General features: G+C 34.6%; 1 protein-coding gene across 9 annotated transcripts in view; it reads left to right on the forward strand.

The window, feature by feature from the left end:
* The window catches only part of CACNA2D1 (calcium voltage-gated channel auxiliary subunit alpha2delta 1), a 508,655-nt gene that overhangs the window by 365,124 nt on the left and 119,455 nt on the right, over positions 1 to 24,076 (forward strand). For 8 of the 9 annotated variants that reach the window (XM_043462905.1, XM_043462907.1, XM_043462906.1 and 5 more), the window contains exons 7-10: positions 2,806 to 2,937; positions 17,118 to 17,187; positions 19,414 to 19,464; positions 22,658 to 22,757. In XM_043462905.1, coding sequence (XP_043318840.1) covers positions 2,806 to 2,937; positions 17,118 to 17,187; positions 19,414 to 19,464; positions 22,658 to 22,757 — 353 coding nt within the window. Of the gene's footprint in view, positions 1 to 2,805; positions 2,938 to 17,117; positions 17,188 to 19,413; positions 19,465 to 22,657; positions 22,758 to 22,847; positions 23,109 to 24,076 lie in introns of those variants that run through there. The other variant, XM_043462913.1, reaches the window with a different exon arrangement.

A 24,076-nucleotide genomic window follows, 5' to 3' on the forward strand; every position in this document is an offset into this window, starting at 1 on the left:
TATAGAATGCCAAAGTAATATATGGTTATTATGTTATTTGCTCAGTTTTGTTCAACTGTGACCCTGTATGTAGACTGTAGCCTGCCAGGCTCCCTGTACATAGACTGTAGCCTGCCAGGCTCCTCTGTCCATGGGATTTCCCAGGCATGGATACTGGAGTGGGTTGCCATTTCCTTCTACCCAAGATGGATATAAAAGAGGATTCATACTTATTTGTTTGCTTCTATATTTTACATGTCACCTTTTACGTTTTTAACTGGTTTCCATTGTAGTTTGAGAAAAAACATTTCCTACTGCAAAAATTTATTTTTCTGTTTTAAGCAATTTGTACAGTATAATAATTGAAAGAATGATTCTTGGTCTAAAATTCTCTGCCTCAGGACTGAATATCTGTAATCTCCCCATAGTATAAATTCTTTCAAATAGAATTGTTGGATTCATACATTTTGATAGACAATTTTTGCCAGACTCTCCTCTGCACTAATTTTGTACTCCTATGGCAGATCCTTTGAATTTTTTCTTGTGAAGGACATTTAAATAAAAATTGTGGCCACAAGAATAACGATTGCACTCGAGTCTTTATAAATACACAGCAGCAAATGCAGCTCTCTTGCTACACGTTCTCATCAAGTTTTATAAACTTTGCTTATTTGATAAGTGAACAATGCCATTTCTTTCATTCTGAGTAAATCACTTCAGGTGTCTATTCTGAAAAAGCTTTATGTACTTTGTTCATTTGCATATGAACAGCTTTTGTGGAAATCATTTGCAGTGTCTTATCTGAAAAAGAATTTTCAAACATATAAACTACTATTTTAAAACAGATCACATGATAACATTTCAGAGTTTGACTTTTTCCTCAAATACATAAAAGTATAATTCATTATCAGTGTATCAGAGCCTAATACTTAGTAGTTGTTAGGTAATAAAACTGAGTAAGACTCTGAAAACAAAGAAATATTTATTAAAAATAATTAGATCTCAGTTGTTATTAATGTGAATTAAAGAACCAAGGAAACTGAAGAAACAGACTTCATTAATCCCCAATCTATTTTAAGTATCTAGAACATAAATCAACATGATTATTTTGTTGAGTAGAATATAACTGTATAATTCATGAATGTTTAAAAAAAAGGTAGAGGATGTCCCTCTTTTTCTGTGCTATTTTGTGTGGTACCATAAATATTCATGGATAGTGAGTATTAGTTTAGGTTATCTGTGTGAATATAAATTTTCATATAACTGGTCACTCAGTGTTCATTGGATCATGCTTTTGAATTTGAATTCACTAGTGTCTCAGATGTGCTATGGATCTGACCCAACTCATGAATATTTACACACACAACTGATCTTTCTGAAGGTAATCACATCCATAAAGATGGGAAACTTGTTAGTTTCCAATAATGAGAAATGCATTAGGATGCTGGTCCCAGAACAATTTGCAGTATGCTTGTTTTCATTTTTTTGGGTGAATGATAAACCTTAAAATACAAACACATATGCTGTTCATCTTTCTTGAAAGAAGGTCTTTGTTCTTTTATCTTCAAAACATCCTGCATATGTTTTAACCATGATTGTATTTGGTTCTTTTACTTACTGTGGTCACAGAAATGAATGGAAAAAAGTTAAGTAGTATTTATAGTCATTATCCCAAGCTAATGTCCATTATTTACGTTTGGACATATATTCTCAAATGCAAGCTTTCCAATCTGCTAATTTGCTAAAGGCATGGTGCATATTTTACATATATTAAGACCTTCCAAGAAAGATGAGATTATCTTGTATGTCATCTTTTTTGTGCAAAGGGAAAATAATATTCCAAGCTGATTAAATTTTTATCATGTTAGACATAGAATGCTATGATCATGGAGAGCCATAAATATAAACTATATTTAGCCCATGTTATATCCTACATTATAATTGTTTGTCTTTCATTATAATGACTGGCATATGTTTGTGATACCTATGCAGGATCAGTCAGTTGGTATAAGTAGGTATCAAAATCAATGACCTGTCCCTTGTTAGCACCACACTCTAATTGTTAGTTGAACTAACCAGAAAAAAGAAAATTATTGTTCATAAAGCTAGTGATAATGTATCAGCTACATCTTACTTCTGTTACTGATGTTGTCAAGCCTCTGAATGAGTTTTTCTTTATCAACATGTATGCATTTTTGTTGTTACAGAAATATAGTTAATAAGCTATGCTCAATGACAGACATCTATTTTTTTTTAACTCAAGTAACAGATCAGGCCACGTTAGTATATCTCAGAGAATCATCAATAGTTGAGGAAAGTAGTCATCAAACTGTGTCCTAAAGTGTCCTGTAATTTTCTTCAGAACTGCCTCAATTGGAGGAATACTTCCCACCACCTCTCAGCCAGCAGAGCTTGACAGTTGCCTGTTTTATGTGTTACAGTGGTTCTCAGCAGAAAGTAATTTTGCTCCCCAGGACTTATGTGATGATGTCTAAAGACAGTTTTGCATATCACAACCGGAAACATGGTACTGACATCTAAGGTGTAGAGGCCAGAGATGCTTGTAAACATCTACAAAGCACAAAACAACTCCCACTACGAAAAAGTCACCCAGCCCCTAAATGTCAATAGGGCCACCATCATATAAACATTTGTTTGAAGAAAGGATTCCATGTCTAAACTTTTTGATTACCACCAGATCAGAGTGCTTTTATAGATAAAGCAATGAAATATATATAATATTACTGTGCACATATATGAAAACAGGTTCAGTTACCAATTAAAAATTTGAATTGATTGATTTTTCCATTCTTTCACTTTTGGCAGCAACAATTGTATTAAACGAACTCAACTGGACAAGTGCCTTAGATGAAGTTTTCAAGAAAAATCGAGAAGAAGATCCTTCATTGTTGTGGCAGGTGTTTGGTAGTGCCACAGGCCTGGCCCGATATTATCCAGGTAAGTACTTGGTGATTCAATAGGTATCAAGGAAAATTGTAAATACTAGACTTAGTTTTTCTTGAGAACACTGTTACCTTCTCCTATTTGGTAAAAGATGGTTATCACATGGCTTTTGTAAGAAAAGACATTTCTCCTTACATGGCTCTTTAACTACCAAAATCACTTTAAGTCAACATACCTGAGAAGCAGCTGGAACCATTGTTAGGTGAAATCAGGCTGCGCTGCCATTGAGACTGTGAGCAGGTGTCTGTGGACCTGGAGCAGGAGGTTGTCATGAGTCTTAAAATAGTTCTAAGACTCCAACTGCATAGCATGGACCAAGTTATGAATCACATTAGGGAACTGAATAGAAATTTTAGAAACTAATTGAAAGATCTCTTTCCAGATTTTAAGTCTGTGTGTTTATATGAAAAGTACTGATGCTTTTCTTTAATCAGTGAATGTGGATTTGTTAAAATGAGAAGATGAATATATTTTACAAATTAACGTGAATAAATCCTTGTGTAATGTCCATTATTCTTATATAAAAGTTTAAGAGGAAATAATTTATAATGAAAATGAAAGACTAATCACTAGTACATACTGAGAATCTATTGAAAAGACTTTAAGTGAAATGTCTGTTGGTATTTTTAACTTTTCCACCTTTCCAAGCAAGCTGACAAGCACAAACGCATTTTCTTTCTCAAAGTGTGACTGAGTTATGGGATACATACTAGGTCATTAGGCTTTAAAAAACACAGCATATATGAGAGTTTATTTAGTCTTGCATTTTTTAAACATTTAACATTAGAATTGTTAACAATAAAAAGTCACAACAGTGAAACGGGGCTGAAATAGAAATTAGATAATATGTCTTTGTGAATAAAAGTATGTGGGCATCATCAAACTAAATAGCTCTAAAATTAGGTAAAGATAAATAACTTATTGCAATAAGTGCCAGATAGTAAGATCATTGACCATTACTGTTTGCAGAAATCCAGTGGGCTAGGAAAGGCGTACTGGTATTTCATTGTTGAAAAAAATTCATGCATTACTGAAATGTAAACAATATCAGATGTCAGGGAGATATCACATAGCTTGCTAAAACAGATGAATTTTCTACTTGGAAATACTGTTCAGTATAATACAAAACTTCTTCTAAAATACTCTTACCTTACTAATATGTTCCATATCATATATGAGGAATTTGAAAACTTTCATATGTAATATAAAGAAAAATGCATTTATTGCTCATGTACATAGTAAACCTAATATAATAAACCTTAATATTATGGCAGGTCTTATAAAAGTACATTTATAATTATAATTAGTATACAATAACACTAGTACATGAATATAATTATTTATATTTATCAATAACTTATAGCATTATGTAGCTTTAATATGTATTAACGCAATACAAAATCCCATTTATGAGCAGCTGAGGATAGGAGGAAAAAGATAAGTAAGAGAAAATATGATAATAATGAACAACCTAGAGCCCAGAACTGCAGGGAAGTTGGTAATGCTGCAAAAGAAAGAACACACATTATTATAAGAGAGAAACAGGGTGGAAGGAAAGATTGTATAAGAAAGGGAGAGATAACATTGGGGTCAAGAGGTAGGAGGAAAGACAGATCCTAGTATGTGCATTTTTCCAAGATGAGTCTTTTTACAAGTAGTTAACTTTTAAGCATACCAATAAATCACCAATAAATTTTCTTTTGAATGCTAATTGAGGGATTATGGCTTTAATTTTTTTTTTTTTTAATCCTAATCATATACTTCCTAACATGTTGACATTTGTCCACTTTTATCTTGGAAACACTCCATAAAGATTTAGTTTAGCTGAATCCATATGGTCCCCCCAGAACGTTAGTTGTGGAAGCAACCCTCGGCTTTCCTATTATACCATGTCTTTTAAGATTTGACTCAACAAATAGTCTCTGAGTCTCATAATGGCTCTCTTGATTGCTATGGAATACACTCAGTGAAATTTCATTGAGTTTATTTATTGAGTCTGTTGCTGAGGTGCTTTTTTACTTAAAAAATTTTTTTGACATATGAAAAGCTGTACATAGTTAACATATGTAACTGGGTGAATTTGGAGATAAGTATACATTGGTTGGTGATACCATCACCACAATCAGTGTCATCAACCTATTTATCATCTGGAAAAGTTTCCTGCTACTCTCTTATTTATTATTATATTTTGTGTTATAAAAACACTTAATATAAGATCTAGCCTGTATGGAGGGAGGAATGAACAGCCAAGATGACTGTTCTCTTGTTCTCTATCCATCCCCACTCAACTAGTCCCTGCTTCAGCTACAATCTATTCACCTGACTAACCTTCACTCTTAATAACAGGTAGAACCTAATCAATAAATGCCTATATACTTGCTCCCAGCCCCAGCTTGTGATCATTCTAAGCTTCATATCAGAACATCACTACCTGAGAGCTTATCAAAGCGCAGTGAGGGGCATGCTCTCTGCTGCTTTCACTGGTAACCTATGAGCTAAGCTGAGATCAGTGTCAATTCTCCCTATAACTGGAAACTTCCCCTCCTTCCTTCCCTCATTCCCTCCCCACTCTCCGCTTCCAGCTAAGAGTGGGCTATATTTCTGCCTACCAGCAGCCACACATGGTGGAGTATTGCTTCAGGACCTTGCTTTAGACCCATAAGATCCCCCAGTCCTTTAAACCATTGATGTCTCTGTCACTATCTCCAGGCTCTTTAGCCTTAAAGCTGCAGGCCTGTGGAACACAGCCCAACATACCCTGTTAGCAGAGTTTTAAGTGTACAATACCGTATTGTTACCTTCCGGTTCTGTGCTATACAGAAGATCTTTAGGGCTTACTGGCTTTGTATAATGGAAACTTTGTACTCTTTAACTGATACTTCCCCACTTTGTACTTTCCCCTGGCAACCACCATTCTACTTTCTTTCTATAAGTTTGATTATTTTAGATTCCTCATGTAAGCGATATCCTATTATCAGGGGCGAGTGTAATTTCCTCGGTCCTGTCTCACTGCAGCAAAAATTTGAAACGATGGACCAGTGTTACCTCTCTGTTACAGCTCGGTTTTATTTGGCAAGCAAAGGAAAATACATTCCCAAGGCATGAGGGTGGTTGACCCAAAAGAAGAGAGGGCTCAATCTTGGCTCCTCTTTTTATGTGGTTTTTCTCCTCCCCCTGAGCCTGCCCTGTGTAAATTGGGCTAGCCAGGAGGGCTATTTGCTTCACCTGAGGTTCTCAGTCTGGTCCTGGGATTTTCTTTTGTTCCATTTTTGTGGGCTTTTCCTTTCTTTTTCTTTTAGCCACCACCATTTTGGACTCCTTTTACCTATTCTAACTACCTAACCATACAGTGCTTGTCCTTCTGTACCTGCTTATTTTGTTTAGCATAATATCCCTCAGGTTCATTCATGTTGTCACAAATGGCAGGATTTTTGTCTTTTTTAAGGCTTAATGAGTTGCTCTTCATGATAATAATGTTCTAATAGAATCAAATGTCTTTAGCAAAGACACTAAGACATTATTATAATTTAAAAGTGGACCTCTATATTTCTGCGTATGCTAAGGCATGCTTTCAACACATTTTACATGTCTTTCAGGTTGAAAGAGTTTTTAAAATGAAGGATTTTAAAAAATTTCTCTGTAAGCCATACTTTCCTCTCTGATTTTAGTCTTTCCATTTTGATACTGAACGAAGTAATTTGGAACAGCTCATCCCTGATTACTGTCAATTAAAGCAAAGGTCAAAATAGCCTTTAATTATTTTTAATTATCTTACTTGTGAGTTGAAATAGAATAGCTATTACCTAATTGGATTTTACATGGCAAGATTTGGACCTCAGGCTAGGATCTCCCTTCTAACTGTGAAAAACTAGATGGGTCTTCTAAATTTTCTGAGCCTTAGTCATCAAATCTAAAAATAAATATGAGCACTAACATTTCAATTTTAGAGTTCTCTGATGGCCTAGTGGTTAGGACACTGAGCCGCTGGATAGCCCAGGTTTGACCCCTGGTTGGGGAACTGAAATCTTGGGGCTTTCTAGGTGGCTCAGTGGTAAAGAATCTGCCTTCTAATGCAGGAGACACAGGTTCAATCCCTGGGTTGGGAAGATCCCCTGGAGAAGGAAATGGCAACCCACTCCAGTAATTTTGCCTGGGAAATCCTATGGATAGAGGAACCTGGTGAGCTACAGTTCATGGGGCCATGGAAGTCAAACATGAATTGGTGACTAAAGAACAACAACAACAAATGTTTCAATTTATCCCCTGAAAGTTGTGATCGATGAGATAATATAATGAAAAGTACTTACAATAACTCTACATGGTGGTGTTGGTCAGAAGATGTAGGTTTTAACCTATGACCTTAGTTAAGTCACTTCTTAAGAATGCCCAGTTAAATTTCAATTTCAGATAACAAAGGATATTTCAGTCTAAGTATATGATGTTTGAGAAATATTTACTCTTACAAAGTATTAAGTATTTACTCTAAAAAATTATTTTTTAATTAAAATTGAAATTTAATTGGATGTCCTTAATTTCCTTTTCCTAAATGTATTAATCCTATCTCTCTGGCACTGAGTTTATGAAAAAATATGAGAAATAAACTTTCCTATTACCTCATGACATTGTGAGAATCTAAGAATCTATTTCATGTATTAATATAAATGCAGAATTTGTTTTTTTTTCTTTTTTTAATTCTACAAGCTACCTTTAAAGCCTTTTTGCCGTATTATTGTAAATAAGTTTTTTTGTGGAAACTAGAATCCTCTAACTCACAATATAGGGTCTAAAATAAAATGTATTCTTGTGAAATATTAAGATGCTACTTAAAGCATAGCTAATAGAGTGCATGGGTTAACCAGGTATATAGCCTGATAGCCAGTGTTTAAGTCTTACTGCCATATCTTGATATCATGATACCCTTTGGGAAATATTCACAGACTTGAGCTGTCAAACAAAAAGGATAAAGTAGAATTAAGAGGAGGAAAAAATTAAATGCTTCTTATTTGCTAAGACATTTAGGAAAAAGCCCGTGATGATTAGCCACTCTGCTGATTTCCGTTTTTCAGGTTATTTAAACGGCATGGAGGCACTAGGGCTCCAGAGCTGACATAATATAAGGGCACCTCGACAGAGCTGATTCTGAGTAGCAGTTTGATATGAGTGGAGATTGATTTGACCTCTTACATCTGCCCTTAGATTGAATATCAGTAATGTGTCTGTTTTCTAATTTTGGTTGATATGTATGGAAATAAAGTATAAAAATGGTTGCTGTATGTCTTTTTTTTTTCTTTTTTCCCTTTTTCTCCTTCTTTTCCTCTTCTCCACCTCTCCTTTTTCTCCTCTCTCCTCTCCAACTTAGCAGGTAGGTAGGCTGTGCAGTAATAGAAGGAGGATCATTGTATTGAGAGGAGTTCTTGATTCATATTAAAAATTTCATGGCTAAGTCATATCTCTGAACCTATTTCTTAACCAGTAACTTGGGATGATTGAAGAAGGTGATCTCCAATGCAGGCACTGCCTTTATTTACTTATGCATTTAGACCTCATTTGCTACACCACAGTTCTTGTTTTGTAGTATAAACTAGAGGGACTTGGCCTAGTCATACAACATGTCATGGCAGAGTTGAAGCTGGAACACATATCTGATGACGTCTTGTTGAATATGCTGACTGGACAATCAGTTTAATATGAGTGCTTTCTCAATTCCTGGGTTTGGAAGATCCCCTGGAGAAGGGAAAGGCTACCACTCCAGTATTATGACCTGGTGAATTCCGTGGACTACAGTCCATGGGGTTGCAAAGAAGCAGACATGACTGAGCGACTGTCACTTCACTTCCTTTAGAAGCCCTTAATTGATTTGTATAAATTAACCTTAATGTTATTAAAACTGGTTTCAAGAGCTATCAACTGTTTGAATTTTTATGCATCATAAAAACTGTAGGTATTGACAACACATTTCATCTATTAGTGTCTCTTGAAATTGTACGAATTACTGCAATAATTGGGACTGTAATTAGAAGTTACTGGCTTGTCAGAATGCCAATATAGATAGCACTTATTCTTTTTAGGTAATTAGTTCCACTTATAAAAAAAGGAAAAAACTTAAATCTCTTAAACTTCATGTTACATTTTTAGTTAATCATTTAATTAAATGTCTTATTAAACATTTGTTCTTTCTTCATCCTCTTTCATTTGTTTATTTTAAAAACATAGGTTTATAGAACAGGAACCTAGTATATGTTGTTCAGTTCAGTTCAGTTGAATTAATGTTAAATATTCCTTATGGAGACACTTCCTTGTTCTTGGATCTGCTAGGATTTTGCTAAAATAAAATGTGAAGAAACCTGTGTGCAGAGTATGTAGAGGGACATATTTTTGCCATATGTATAGCCAGTTATTAAGCTGCTTAACTCTTTTTGAAAAATGCCTTTAAAATGTTTCAAATAACAGATGACAGGGCAATCCAAAGAATACTTTTTTCAGTTGTTTATAAAGGGAGCATTTGCTAGATTTCTGGTTAATTTGAAGAAAACACAATAGCAATGGAGCCTCAGCATTTTGAGGTATTTATAAAAGAATAACTGCTTTCAGTGACCAGTTATCTTTAAAAAAAAAGCCTGATTTTTTTACTTTGATATTTGTGAATGGATATGAAGTTTAACTGTAAATATGTTTAATTATATTTGTTGACTGCTGTCTGAATATACTTTTAAGTTGAAATGATTACCTTATTGCTTTTTTATACTAATAATGATTAGAGTCCAATGCATCAGTTAGGAATAAAACTAGCTACCAGTTACAGGAAATCCAAAACAATGGTGATTTCAACACTATAAAGATTTATTTCTTACTCAGTCAAAGAATATCAGTTACAGACACCAGGGCTGATAATGAAGCTTCACATACAAGGGTTTACACTCCTGACTTAGTTCTCTGACATTCTCTGAGTATATATTCTGCAGTGTCCACCATTGTTACTTGTGTTTTTTTCTTAAGGGACAAAGAATAGTATTTCCTCTTTTTAAGGCACTTTCTGGAAATCACACAAAACCTTTCCTCTTATGCAATGTTGGCCAGAGTTTAGTGGTCTCATGATCATAGTTTACCTTCAATTTATATTCTAAATTATACAATTTGCTCTTCTATATACCATTGATCAGTTGTATTACTTGCAAAAATATCATATATATATATATACATATACAAATGCATGCACATACACACAAAATTATTATTAATTATTGAATAATTGATAATAATTATTAATTAATAATTATTGAAATTCTCACATGATCCCAATTTGTAGAGGTAATTCTGTAACCTTATTTTTGTTTCCTTTTATATGACCCTATCTCTTACCTGAGTCTGTCTTATTTTTCACATATTTGGCTGGAAGAGTTGTTAACTTTATAGTCAACTATGGGTCCATTCATTTCACAAGTGAGAGCAGTTAGGCAAGATCCTGATATGAAAATGGGATGTGCTCATAATTTGATGGAAGATAAAATTGTATGTAAAATGTGTGCATCTGTCTGTGTCTGTGCTAAGTCACTTTAGTCGTGTCCGGCTCAATGCGACCCTATGGACTGTAGCCCACCAGGCTCCTCTGTCCATGGGCTTCTCCAGGCAAGAATACTGGAGTGGGTTGCCATTTCCTCCTCCAGGGGATCTTCCAGACCCAGGAAAAATTAAACTTCCTCTTTTAGGTCTCCTGCATGGGCAGGTGGGTTCTTTACCATTATCACCACCTGGAAGCCCTAAATATGTGCATAAGTATTGTTAGAAATCTTTAGCTCTTTTTAAGTTCTAAGGTAGTTCATTTTATTCCTTTTTCTTTGATACATTGCTAAATTTGCTATCCATTTTTAGATACATAGAACCATCTTTGATGTGCAGCTGTTGTGGTGTTCAGTATATATTTTTTTTTTCTTTTTTTTTTTCAGTATATTTTATTAAGAAAAATTTAAAACACTTTTGTCAAAATTCAGACAACTTTTTAAGCACTTCTCTCAGATATACCAAATATAAAATTTATAAGAAATACATCCTTTAGCCCTGTTTTCTAAAAAGATTATTGAGTTATAAAAATAAGACTCTTGTTCCTATGGAATCACAATTTATTTTTTTAGCTGTATCACTATATCACCTAACTGGATTTATTTGGTTACAAAAGTAGAAACTTTTTTCTCTGACAGAGTTCAATTTTCTTATGTCTAGCATACATCTGAAATTAATTTCCAGTAAAATTCTCTTCATGTTTGACTTAATAGAACTTGTGTGCAAGTTTATTTTTGCACTACAACTAATAATAACATATGGACCATCTAAATCATTAAGTCTTTGTGTACTATTTACTTTATTGAATATTTCATTTAATCTCACAGCTTGTCCTTGTTATCTGCTGCTGCTTCTGACAAATAATCCTTGTTAAATGGAAATATTTTACATGGGCTGTCTGATCTAAGCGGAATTACCAGCAAATTGCTTTGTAACAAGTGCTTTAATTTTTAAAACTTATGATGATTTATCCTTGGCTGTAATACCTTATATCTGTATGAGTTTCCAATCTTTATTTATCTATAAGTTAGAAAAGTGTTCTGACATACGACCATACAGATGTCAAAGGCACTCTCAAACCAATACAATACTCTGATTGAACATCAACTCTCATTTCTTAGAAACAGTATTAAAATCTTTTAAGAATTTGGTTAAATATGTCAATATACTCAAGTGTAAGTTGGAAGGAAGAAAACATAAGAACTAGCAAAACTGCCATTTCTGAAGGAACTGAGGTTCCTAAAGATTCAGGTACCAATGGGAGAGAATTTTGCTCTGAAGAAGCTCACAGGTAGATGAGACAGGAAATGCCTTAAACACATTAACATGCAATGCAAAGAGACATCTAGTATATTTATTAAAAAGTTATCTGGAGTTAACTTAGGTTATCACTTCTCTAGTAAAATGCAGCTGTCTGAGATTGTTCACTTAATGACATCTGGCTCAATGTGGCTTCAGGCCATCCAAAGAATCTAACCTAATCTACATTTTTAGTTTTACCTCTTACTGCACAGTTAAACCTTCTCCATGTACTCCAAATTGTTTTTCCCCCTCTTTAGTATTTATTTGGTTTTATTTTCTACAACCTGCCTCATTGTTCCTATCCTATATGCTTTGATCCCAGAGCCCCATTTCTAGTCATATACAACTTATCCATAATTCCAAATAGAATACATTTGGCTTTCCCCAGAGCAGTCTTTCTTTGTCTTGTTCTCTCAGAAAACTTGGTTTTTTAATCTAGATTACAACAGCTATCAAATTTTATCTTTCTTCAGAATTTGTTTGCATATGCCCTTTTAAAAAAAGCATGGCAGTGTCAGTAACTGCAGGTAAACTCTGTGTGTGTGTGTGTATGTGAGAGAGAAAGAAAGAGAGAAAGAAAGAGAGATCCAGGCAATAGAATGACAGTTGGCTTTTGCAGGCATTTTTTAGTATGAGAAAACTTACTTTTTTTGCCATGAGACTAAAAATATGAAGTCTTTTTGAATTTTAAAAATGCGTTTTAACTTGTTAATTGAACATGCAATTAGATCCCATTCAAAATGGTGTTTTTACCAGAGAATCAGCCCTCAGTTCATCATTTTGTACTTTGTTACTTCCTAGCAGAAAAGAAAAACTCATACTCTTATTTTTAACCATATTTACTAGAAAAGGGCTCAACAGTGTGCATACTTTCTCAAGAATATTTCAGTATTCTGTGTTAACATATAGGTAAACACTTTAAATCAATGGTTTGATCACTGACATAGCACACACTAAATGTCATGTAAAGTAGAAATGCCATCAGGTATATTTAGTCAAAGATATACCCACAGTTCATTTTTTATCCAGATAAAAAAACAAGTGATCATTATCACCATTAATGATGGCCTTCAGAAATGAGATGCCCACATTGTAGGCTATAATTTCTACCTCTTTTTCCTGCCATTCCAAAATCTTACTGGAAGCAAAAGGGACTTTCAAAATAAGCAATATTTCACTTTTTGCAAGGTTTGTAGAAACTCTGATTTTCTTTTGCGCAGCATTCATTGAACCTCATTATGAAACTGATTATTCCAGGGAATTACAATGTATGGTTATTATCTTTTTTTACTATTTGACCTTCCTTCTTTCTGAGCCTATATAAATAATGTACCATATAAGTACCACAATGGGATTTTACAATCAGCTAATTAGTATCACAGACGAAAGTACATTATTTAATTTTAACATAATGTAAACATCTTAAAATAGCCAACGGTTATTTCCCTCTTGTAAATATCTCTACAGACTTCTATGGGAACAATATTAATGCTTTTAAATAGAAGCCATCTAAAGTCATAAAACATGTTACAATTTAATGTCTGACTCCTATTGTAAATTATGACCCCTTTTTCTGTCTTTAAAGAAATAAATTTTATGGAACATTTTAATAAATATCACTGCCAAGTCACTTCAGTTGTGTCCAACTCTGTGCGACCCCCGTCCTTGGGATTCTCCAGGCAAGAACACTGGAATGGGTTGCCATTTCCTTCTCCAATGCAGAAAAGTGAAAGTGAAGTTGCTCAGTCATATCCGACTCTTCGTGACCCCATGGACTGCAGCCCACCAGGCTCCTCCGTCCATGGGATTTTCCAGGCAAGAGTACTGGAGTGGATTGCCATTGCTTTCTCTGAATAAATATCACAGTTCGTTTCAATAGGCAGTTATACCAAAACCAGAAATCCTGGGTGAATGTGCTCTGTAAAGAATTCAGAAATCTAATTTTTTAAATTAATTTAGTTTTTAATTTAAGGATAATTGATTTACAGAATTTTGTTGTTTTCTATCACACATCAACATAAATCAGCCATAGGGGACATATGTACAGCTATGGCAGAAATCTAATTTAAATATGACTTTCAAATTCCTGGGTTTTTTTTAACCATTTTCAAATACACTGGTTGATCACTTTCAACTCATGGTGATCACTTTTATTGTCAGTGGTAACCAATCCCACTTCTCTCTCCAAAATATTTATCAGTCTGAATCAGAAAAGAGATAATACAACATTTTAAACAGGGCTAGTTAATTTTTAATAAAGAATTATTAACTTTGGCAGGGATTAAAGAGGAATTGGCTAGAAGTAGGGATAAGTCTAAATAATACAGGAATTCCAGGTACAGTATTATATAACTAACCCCCGTAGGGCAGAAATAGGTAGCCAGAGAAGAGACTTTGGTCCCCGCGTGCCCCTGGATTGAGGTGCAGACCCTTTTACAGAGGACGTGGTTCTGGCCCATCAAACGGCAGAGAAGGTACTGCAGTGTCACAGAGTTCGCTGCAAGTTCACCCTCTGAGTTGCATGTGTCTCATCAGAGGCTCTCCAGAAAAAATATCCGAGGGTACTGCTGGAGAACCAGACAGCGCTCCATAAGCCTTGTTCTGGAGAAGCTACGCGTGAGCTCTGGAGAATATGTATTGCCCGAGCCACACCAGGAAAGCTGCACTTTACTGCCAGAGCCTTGGAGCAAACAAACCAGACCAGGATGTAGAAACCCTTGTCTCACGATGTCTTTTTTCATCATCTGCTGAGAAAGCTTATATTGTCCTTGTTAGGTAAAAGAAAAATATTTAAGGGACCAAGAGACATTTTCATAAAACAAGATAAAAGAGTGAATTTGGAGTTAAGAGGGAATAAATGTACAACCAGCCCAGGATTTCACTGAAAGAAGAATGTGATAAATTTGAAGTTATTACAAAGACCCAGACTTGAGGAATTATGTAATAGTTGAATGTGAACTAAAATGTCTGCCTAGTGCTTGTTGCTAAATTCTAGAGCTACCACAAAAAGAAAAAAAGAAAAAAAAAAGTCATAGTTTATCTCACTAACTCTTAAGTTTCTGCAGATGTAAATGAAAATAATAAAGTAAATTTGCCATTACAGTTGCATACTGTATCAGTACATATTGTTGGAAGAGTGCTATATTTAAGCTTAGCTGTTTCTTATAAATGTGATTAGTTATTTTAAATGAATAAATAAATCATTTTCTTATGTAGGTACTAATAAGAAAGCAATTTCACAGTCAAGGAGAAGCTCAGTAATAAATATTTTTGACAAATCCTAATTGGCCAAATTATCTTCGTCAGCTAATAAACATGATTCTCAGAAAAGTTCTACATAATTTTCATCATTTCGCAATAAAGGGCAAAATACATTTAGAGACGTACATCCTATGAATTATTATTGGGAATTTTCCCAAGAGTTACATGTCTAAGTGTGTTCAAGGAGAGGAGGACTTTGGCATAAAATTATCATCCAATTCATAAGCACTTTTTGTTCTCCATTGGGTCAAAGGGGTGTATGTGTATGTGTAAAGCTTTGTAAAGTATTTTAATTAAAGTAAGTTTAGAGTTAATTGGAATAGTATAAAATAATTACATTTTAAAAGCAGTTAAACATACTTTTTTATTTACTGCAAAATGATAAAGACTCTGAAACATCTTCTATTAGTTAATAGAAGACTCTTGAATCTGTACTTGAATTACTTCACATCATTCAAATAAATATCAGGAAAAGTTTTTTTTTCTGTGTAGTTATGTTAATTATAGTTTAATTTTTAAGTTATAATTTTAAATGAACTAGCCATTATCAAATATGCCACTGTAATGGCAGAAAGTGAAGAGGAACTAAAGAGTCTCTTGATGATGGTGGAAAAGATGGCTTAAAACTCAACATTCAAATGGCACCCAGTTCCATCACTTCATGGCAAATAGATGGGGAAAAAGTGAAGCAGTGACAGATTTTATTTTCTTGGGCTGAAAAATCACTGTTCAAAGTGACCTCAGGCATGAAATTAAAAGACACTTGATCCTTGGAAGGAAAGCTATGACAGACTTATACAGCGTATTAAAAAGCAGAGACATCACTTTGCTGACAGAAGTCCATATAGTCCATATAGTCATAGCTATAGTTTTTCCAGTAGTTATGTATGGATGAGAGAGTTGGACCATGAAAGATGAGCTCTGAAGAATTGATACTTTGGAACTGTGGTGCTGGAAAAGATTCTTGAGAATCCCTTGGACAGCAAGGAGATCAAACCAGTTAATCCTAAAGAAAATAATCCCTGAATATTCATTGGAAGGACTGGTGCTAAAGCTCCAATACTTTTGCCATCACATGTGAAGAACTGACTCATTCTAAAAGACCCTGATGCTGGGAAAGACTGAGGGCAGGAGAAGGGGGCAACAGAGGATGAGATGGCATCATCGACTCAATGGACATGAGTTTGAGAAAACTCAAGGACAGGGCAGTCTGGTGTGCCGCAGTCCATGAGGTCACAAAGAGTTGGACACAGCTGAGTGACTGAACAACAGAAAGTACTGAATCTGAAGTTCCAGTACTTTGGCTACCTGACTGGAAGAGCCAACTCATTATAGAAGACCCTGATGCTGGGAAAGATTGAGGGCAGGAGGAAAAGGGGGTGACAGAGAATGAGATGGTTGGATAACATCACTGACTCAATGGGCATGAGTTTGAGAAACTCTGGGAGACAGTAAAGGACCAGGAATCCTGGCATGCTGCAGTTCCTAGGGTCACAAAGAGTTGGACATGACTTAGTGACTGAACAACACAACAACAAGGTTAAAAAATTATGCTATTATGTGATAACAATCCAAGAAAAGCAGTCTTTTTATAGACCAAGATAGTATAACATTGAATGAAAATAAAAGGATCAAATAATTTAAAGTACAGTTTTCCTTAGTGGCAAATACATTTTCTGTTCAATTTTTCTGTTAGTAGAGAGGAAAGAAAATGTATATTTTCTGGACACTTCGTGAAACATACTCGTGGGCACTCTGAACATCCCTATGCCTACAGGTTATTTCTGAAAAAATATGAAAAAAAAATTGACTTAAGGCACTTTCTTCTGTATTGCTATGTTGTTTTCCATTTAAAAAAGAAAAAGATTAAAGGCATAAAACTCTGGTATCTCCCATTTTAACATTGCTCTGGATAAGTGGAATGTGTCCTTAGTGCTTTGTAACTTTTAAAAATATTACTTTCCTAGATAATACCTCATATTTTGGTTTTAATTCTCTATTTTAAAGTTAACTTCTCTTGTTCTTTCTAATTCTTTCTGTCTCTTTTTTTAAAGCTTCTCCATGGGTTGATAACAGTAGAACTCCAAACAAGATTGACCTTTATGATGTACGCAGGAGACCATGGTAAGAATGTTTGGGTAATATTGAAAAGATGAAAAAGACAAAATAGATTTTATTTCTTTTTCTTTTTTTTTGGTGTAAAAGTTGGAGGGACTCGTTCTATTATTAGTGTTAATACTGTCTGATTATTATAGAGATCTAGTGTTTTTTTTTTTCTTCTATACATTTGCATTTTCTATACACTTCTACTTTTAAAAATACTTAAAGTTAAATGAAAATGATGAGTTCAGTGGGCACTGGTCATGAATATTGTTGAACTGATTCATCAAATACATTTGAAGTGGACTCCTTTAAGTTTTTAGTTAATGTCATCTCTAAATCTCTTTTTGCTTTTAGGGATTTCTATTGAAATACTCCCACTTACTTGTAGTAGGATTCTAACAAAGTGTCCAGATAGAGTAGAAGGTAGTTTGCCTCTGGCAGTGAATTAATGAGAACTAGCCCCAAGGAAAGAGCTACCCCTAGTTATAGACATATTGCTTAGGTTTCATTTTTCCAAAAAGAAAGTTTAATTGTTCCTTCTAAAGAAACTCATTATCCTAATATATAAGTAGAAGAATACCAAAAAAGTCATAATTACCCTCATTGGGAAATAATTGTTAAACTTATGTATTTAATTGATTTTTTTAATGTATGTAATGTGTGGCTATATATTTTTTAGAGTATGCATGTTATTATACAGTATACTGCTTTGTAAGCTACTATTTCATATCAGTACCTTTGAGTACCTTTTCATAAGAAACACACAACATCATTTTAAAAGAATGACTAAATGGTAAGTTATTTTAAAAATCCTCTATTAATGGACATATAGGTTATTTCTCACTTTTTGTTAGGATTCAAACAAATTCTAAGATATATAATGGTTAATTCAAAGAAATATATTTAAAGCTTTTTAAATGCTCTGTTAAATGTCCTAGTAGCAATTTACATTAATACCAACCATGTATAATATTACCAGATGCTATTAATCCACATATTATTCTTGTTAATATTTCTCCAAGTTAGTGGCTCTGGAGCCATAGGTTGCTGAATGGAGGCAAACCCTCTGCCATCATGTGATTTAGGTTCAGGAACCAGTTGTTTTGGCAGAAAATTAGAAATTAGGTCCCAACCAAAGGAGACAGATGAAATTCTGTCCTCTCATTTTCCCATGGAGACACATGCCAGGACCATTTGTCAAAATGCTAGATATGAACTAGATTTGCCTTTCATTGAAATAACCCAGCAACCCTGCCATTTTGCCTTCTGATAGAGAAGCAAACTTGAATGCAAGCTAAAAATTCTGTTCCATGACCATATCATCCTGAATAGTTACTAACTGTGCTGAATGTTGTCTGAAAGCTAATTGGCAAGCTATCTGGCAGGCTTCTGAGAAGCTAGATTTGGAGTGGTGGACAATAAGTAGAACCCTGAGTTCAGACCCAGGTCTTTTTGTTAGGGAAGGCAGGCCCTAGTTCCCATCAGTCCACAGCCAGGCACCATGAGCTTTGGGGATTATTCACCTTCAGTTAACTTTATGTCTGCAGTGACTAGGCTATTCTCCTGGAGTTTCTTTTCCTACACAGAGATTCTGAATCTTTAGGACTGGGGTTTAGCGTGACAATCAACATTTTGAACTGACTCTCCGGGTGACTTTTAGATACTGTAAAGTTTGAAAACCACTACTTGAAACTCTTAGAAATAACAATATATATTGCTCTGTTTCTAATTATTTTATTATCCCTTTCTATTTCCCTTTTATTGATTCTGCTTTTTCACATTCCTAGACTACTAATTTATTTCTGTGGGAATTTTGTGTGTGTGTATTTAAATTAATGACATAATCTTATTATTCATTTTTATTATTCTTCCTTAAAATGAGTTTTGAAAACTGTGGTCAGCAAAATGGAATTTAGGATAACTTTTCTCCCCCCTTAGGGAAATACTCTTCCAGAAGTTAATTTCTTGTACTCCTAGTATTAAAGCACATCTCTTATTCCTTTGTTATAAATACCTGTAAAACATACTTTAAATATTATACCTCTGGTATCTCTATTATATTAAATATTGTGTTTTTAAGTTGATGTTGCATAATCATGAATTAAATAGTATTATCTACCCAGCTAGGAAGGACATAGGGCCATGCTTGTAAAATATCTCAGAGATCAGTAAGTAGCAATTCAATAGATATCAGTGTTTGAGATTATACAAGAGGAAAAAAAATACTCATGTGTGTATTTGTTTCAGGTACATCCAAGGAGCTGCATCTCCTAAAGACATGCTTATTCTGGTTGATGTGTAAGTAGTTAAACATTACATTATTTTTTATATACTGAGAACCTAGGGAGGGTTTTCAGTAGCAGTAATAGTATGAGACTAGAAAACAAAGAATAATTATTATGACTATGTTTATATCCAGACAAAGAAATCAAATGAAGACAGTAACAAAACAAACAAAAATTCTCTTGTTGAAAATGAGAGGAATCTTTGTCAGAACTGAAAATTATGACTTGTTTCTGAAGTCTAAGCTTTTTGAAAAATTATTAATTTGCTTCTAGTTTTTTGCTTGTTAAACAGTATTAAAGTACATGGTTGCTAAAACCAATCAGTTTCTGCTATCAAAAATGTAGAATTGTTTAGATGGCACTTAGTCACTATTGATTCAAATATCTTTTAGGGATTGGTCACAAAATAGATTACTACTAGATATATTACATGTCCATACTGGAACTTTCTCAAGGGAAATGCTGAAATACAAGAAAAAAATTTATTAGTTTTTATATTGGTTATTTATTTGTCACATTGTTTCAAGTTAGGTATGTGTGTATAATCTTCCAATAAGATTAAAATTGAAATTTGAAACTGTAGAACATAGAGAAGACTGTATCCTACTGTGAAGATTCAGTTTTTAAGAGCAATACTACAGAATTAAAAACATGAGGTATAAAAGTTGTATTTTTTTCCCTGAGAGAAAAAGATTATATCCTCATCTGTTCTTTACATCCCTGGTGATACAGAAAGAATTTGCCTGCAGTGCAGGAGACTTGAGTTCAATCCCCGAATCAGGAAGACCCCCTGGAGAAGGGAATGGCAACCCACTCCAGTATTCTTGCCTGGAGAATTCCATGGACAGAGGAGCCTGGCGGGTACAGTCCAGGGAGTCACAAAGATTCGGACGCGACTGAGCAACTGACACTTTGCCTTTCATCTGTTCTTTGCCACTGGAAGTAACAAAATTCCATGTTTTATAGGCAACTAAATCCATTTCACAGGATCTTGTCAGCATTTGAAAATTTCTCCATTATAACCTGAAGTAAACAAGTTTAAAATCTTATAATCTTGCCTGAGAAAGAGAAGATAAATGAAGCCGACAAATATAACTTAAATATTAAATCTCATTTCATTTGTTAAAATGAGTTTAAACTTCATCTTTTTAAGTTAAATTATTGTAGATTTTGCACATTTGCTAATCCTTGATAGTCTTCTGAAATATAAATCTAAATGGGAATGCAATATGTTGTAATCCTATTGGATATATGCTAATGTCCAGACATAATTTCTTATATTAAAATGTTTAGAATGCATAAGGTATACTAAAGTTAAAAATAAATGTGCATGAGGTTGTAATGGCATTTTAAAAAATTATTTCAACAGAACTAAACTGAGAGTATCTTATATACAACGTGATGATATAGAGACCAAGATGATTCAAATGTATTAGTGAACTGAAACCATATTCACAAATAACTTAAAACAATTATAGGAAGTGCGAGATATAAAGTATGACACAGCACTGAAGGAATACATTGGTGAGAGAGCACATTTCAATTTGAATGTCAGGAAAGACTTCATTAAGGAGAGAAGATTAGAATTGAATCTGTATAGCTTAGATTTAACAAGGCAGGCATGGAAGGGAGAGAAAGAGAGTGGAATTTCAGCTGGGAGAATTGCTAGAAGCAAAGTGGCGCTGTTGGGAACGTCTAGAGGGACGATATAGAAGGTGGAGGTAGGAGAGAGAGAAGATGATGAAACTTTCTGAATGCAAGGCTTTCAAGATTCTTGGATATTTTGTAGTTTTAACTATTTTGTAGGTAGGGCTTCCTTGGTGGCTCAGTGGTAAAGAATCTGCCTGCTATCAGGAGACACAGATTCACTTCCTGGGTTGGGAAGAATCCCTAGAGAAGGAAATGGCAACCCACTCCAGTATTCTTGCCTGGGAGAGAATCTCTCCCATGTACAGAGATTCTGACAGGCTACAGTCCACGGGGTTGCAGAGTTGCCGGATACGGCTTAGTGACTAAACAGCAACATTTTATAGGTAACAGAAGTGGACGAAGATATGCTGCCAGAATTTTCACCTGTTAGCATGGGACAGAGAAGGAACTAAGTGATGAATGGTTGTTATTCTGGCTCTGGATCTTGAGGTGGTAAGCACATAAGCTAGCATGGAAAGAGGATGGAGAGAATACTGTAAAGCAGAATGAATAAGAGAGATTGTATGAGTGGGAAGAAAAGTTGAGAGGGAGAATGAAACTGAATGACTGAGATCTAGTGTGGTTGGTATCAAGGACATATGTAGGAAAGAAAAATAAGTTTTGGGACTAATGTGTCATTTTGGACATTGAACCCATAGTCATTTAACAAACAGCTAGAAAAAGCTGGGGAAAAGTTAGGAGCTACAAAAGTGAATACAAAAGATACAAAAGTGAAAGTTAATTGCCCAGTTGCTAGGAAAGATTGAAGGCAAAAGGAGAAGGGGGTGCAGAGGATGAGACGGTTAGATAGCATCACCAATTCAGTTGACATGAATTTGAGGAAACTCCAGGTAGAGAGTGAAAGATAGGGAAGCCTGGCATGCTGTAATCCATGGGGTCACAGAGTTGGACATGACTTAGTAAATGAACAACAGCAACAAATTGCCTGGAGATGAGCCACACAAATAGATGAGGTCATCCAGGATCATAAAATATGTAAAGACAAGATAAATGATGACTAAATCCCTGAGAATACTTTAGGAATAAAACAAAGCATTGTGTTTACAAATCTATTATCAAATTCTTATGCTGCTACTTGATAATTGTTTAATCAAGTCAAATAGTGGGCTCTTACGGCAATGACTGCATTATATTAACCTCTGTAGCCCTCACTTCTAACTTGGCTAATAGAGCTGATATTCGGTATATATTTCTAGAAAAAGTGAATATGCCATGAGTATCTGTGGTTTATTTAGGTTATCACTTGAAATATAATTTTCATTATTGTAATTAGAGATAAATACATTCTGATGCTTATAGCAAAGAAAGAAAATTTCTTGTAATTTATTTCTAATTGCTATCAAAAGTAGGACTTTTTCTAGTACTGATATTTTAAAGACAAAATTATGTTCATATTATATAGTGTCAGTGCATAAGTTGCATTTTCTTAGGGTGTCTTATGTTGACTAAATGCATAGTCATTAACATGTGTGGGTCCGTTTTTTGTTTTAAAATAGGAGTGGGAGTGTTAGTGGATTGACACTTAAACTGATCCGAACATCTGTCTCTGAAATGTTGGAAACCCTCTCGGATGACGATTTTGTGAATGTAGCTTCAGTAAGTATATGATGATTGCATTTTTGTTGAGTTAAATCTGCAGTTTTTCTCTCTCTCTGATTTTAAGTGTCTGATTGTGTTTTGTCATAGATAGGGTGAGATATTTCTGGTCCTGTTACAAGACTGTCTTACGAAGCTGTTCTCTCTTGTTACTTACTCTCCTATACTTCCACACCAGGGTCCTTTCTCGGTGTTTGTACCCATGAGAGAAATGATTAAAGTAATGAATATGAAGGGAAAACATTATATACATATTCTCTTTGACTCAGAAGAGCTTAAAAAGCTGACACGCACCCCTGTACTCATTGATGTCATTGTAACTCCAAATAAATATTGACTTTGCAGTATAATTGTATGACTCTTTTCTGTTCATTATAATTCTCAACTTTCACACTGGACATATGTCCATAATGTAGTGTGTTTTTAAAGTTTATTTATTATTATTATTATTAACATGAGAACTAATAGATATTTGAATGTGCTTTCTTAAAAGTCTTATTTCCAGGAACCATTTTAGACCTTCCTCTCATAAGTAAAAAGCTTTGAATTCTGAAGCAAATAAAGCAGGACAGAATGAATGTTACTATATCTCATTTTAATTTATGAATTAAATTTGTATTTTGGCAGAAAATTTCATGACTGTGCACTGGTTGATTTAATTTCATGTTTGAAGTGGTTATATTCATAGAGATGAAAGTGAAAGAAGAAGTAATTGTGGTGAACTCATTTTGTATTTGGAGAAAGAAATGGCAATCCACTCCAGTACTCTTGCCTGGAAAATCCCATGGATGGAGAAGCCTAATAGACTGCAGTCCATGGGGTTGCTAAGAGTTGGACACAACTGGGCAACTTCACTTTCACTTTTCACTTTCATGCATTGGAGGAGGAAATGGCAACCCACTCCAGTGTTCTTGCCTGGAGAATCCCAGGGACGGGGGAACTGGATGGGCTGCCATCTATGGGGTCACACAGAGTCGGACATGACTGAAGTGACTTAGCAGCAGCAGCATTTTGTATTGAACATAAGAGAATGGCTCTGCCTCTGAAACCATGTGGGAGGAAGTTAAAGCAGGTGGCTTACAGTCAGTTTACTCCCTTCACTGGAAGGGCACCCACTGGAAGAAAAATGTAGTCAGAGGAACTGAGTTAATCTTGTCAACCAGAGCCTCAAGTAGTTAGATAAATTGTTTACTAAGGGGAAGACAAATTACTTTGAAAATGCTTTTAGCAGAATATCCCTACCTAAGGGTAACATAGGGCTTCCCTTGTGACTAAGCTGGTAAAGAATCTGCCTGCAATGTGGGAGACCTGGTTTCAAT

Source organism: Cervus canadensis, chromosome 3, assembly GCF_019320065.1.
Source record: "Cervus canadensis isolate Bull #8, Minnesota chromosome 3, ASM1932006v1, whole genome shotgun sequence".
NCBI classification, from domain to species: domain Eukaryota; kingdom Metazoa; phylum Chordata; class Mammalia; order Artiodactyla; family Cervidae; genus Cervus; species Cervus canadensis.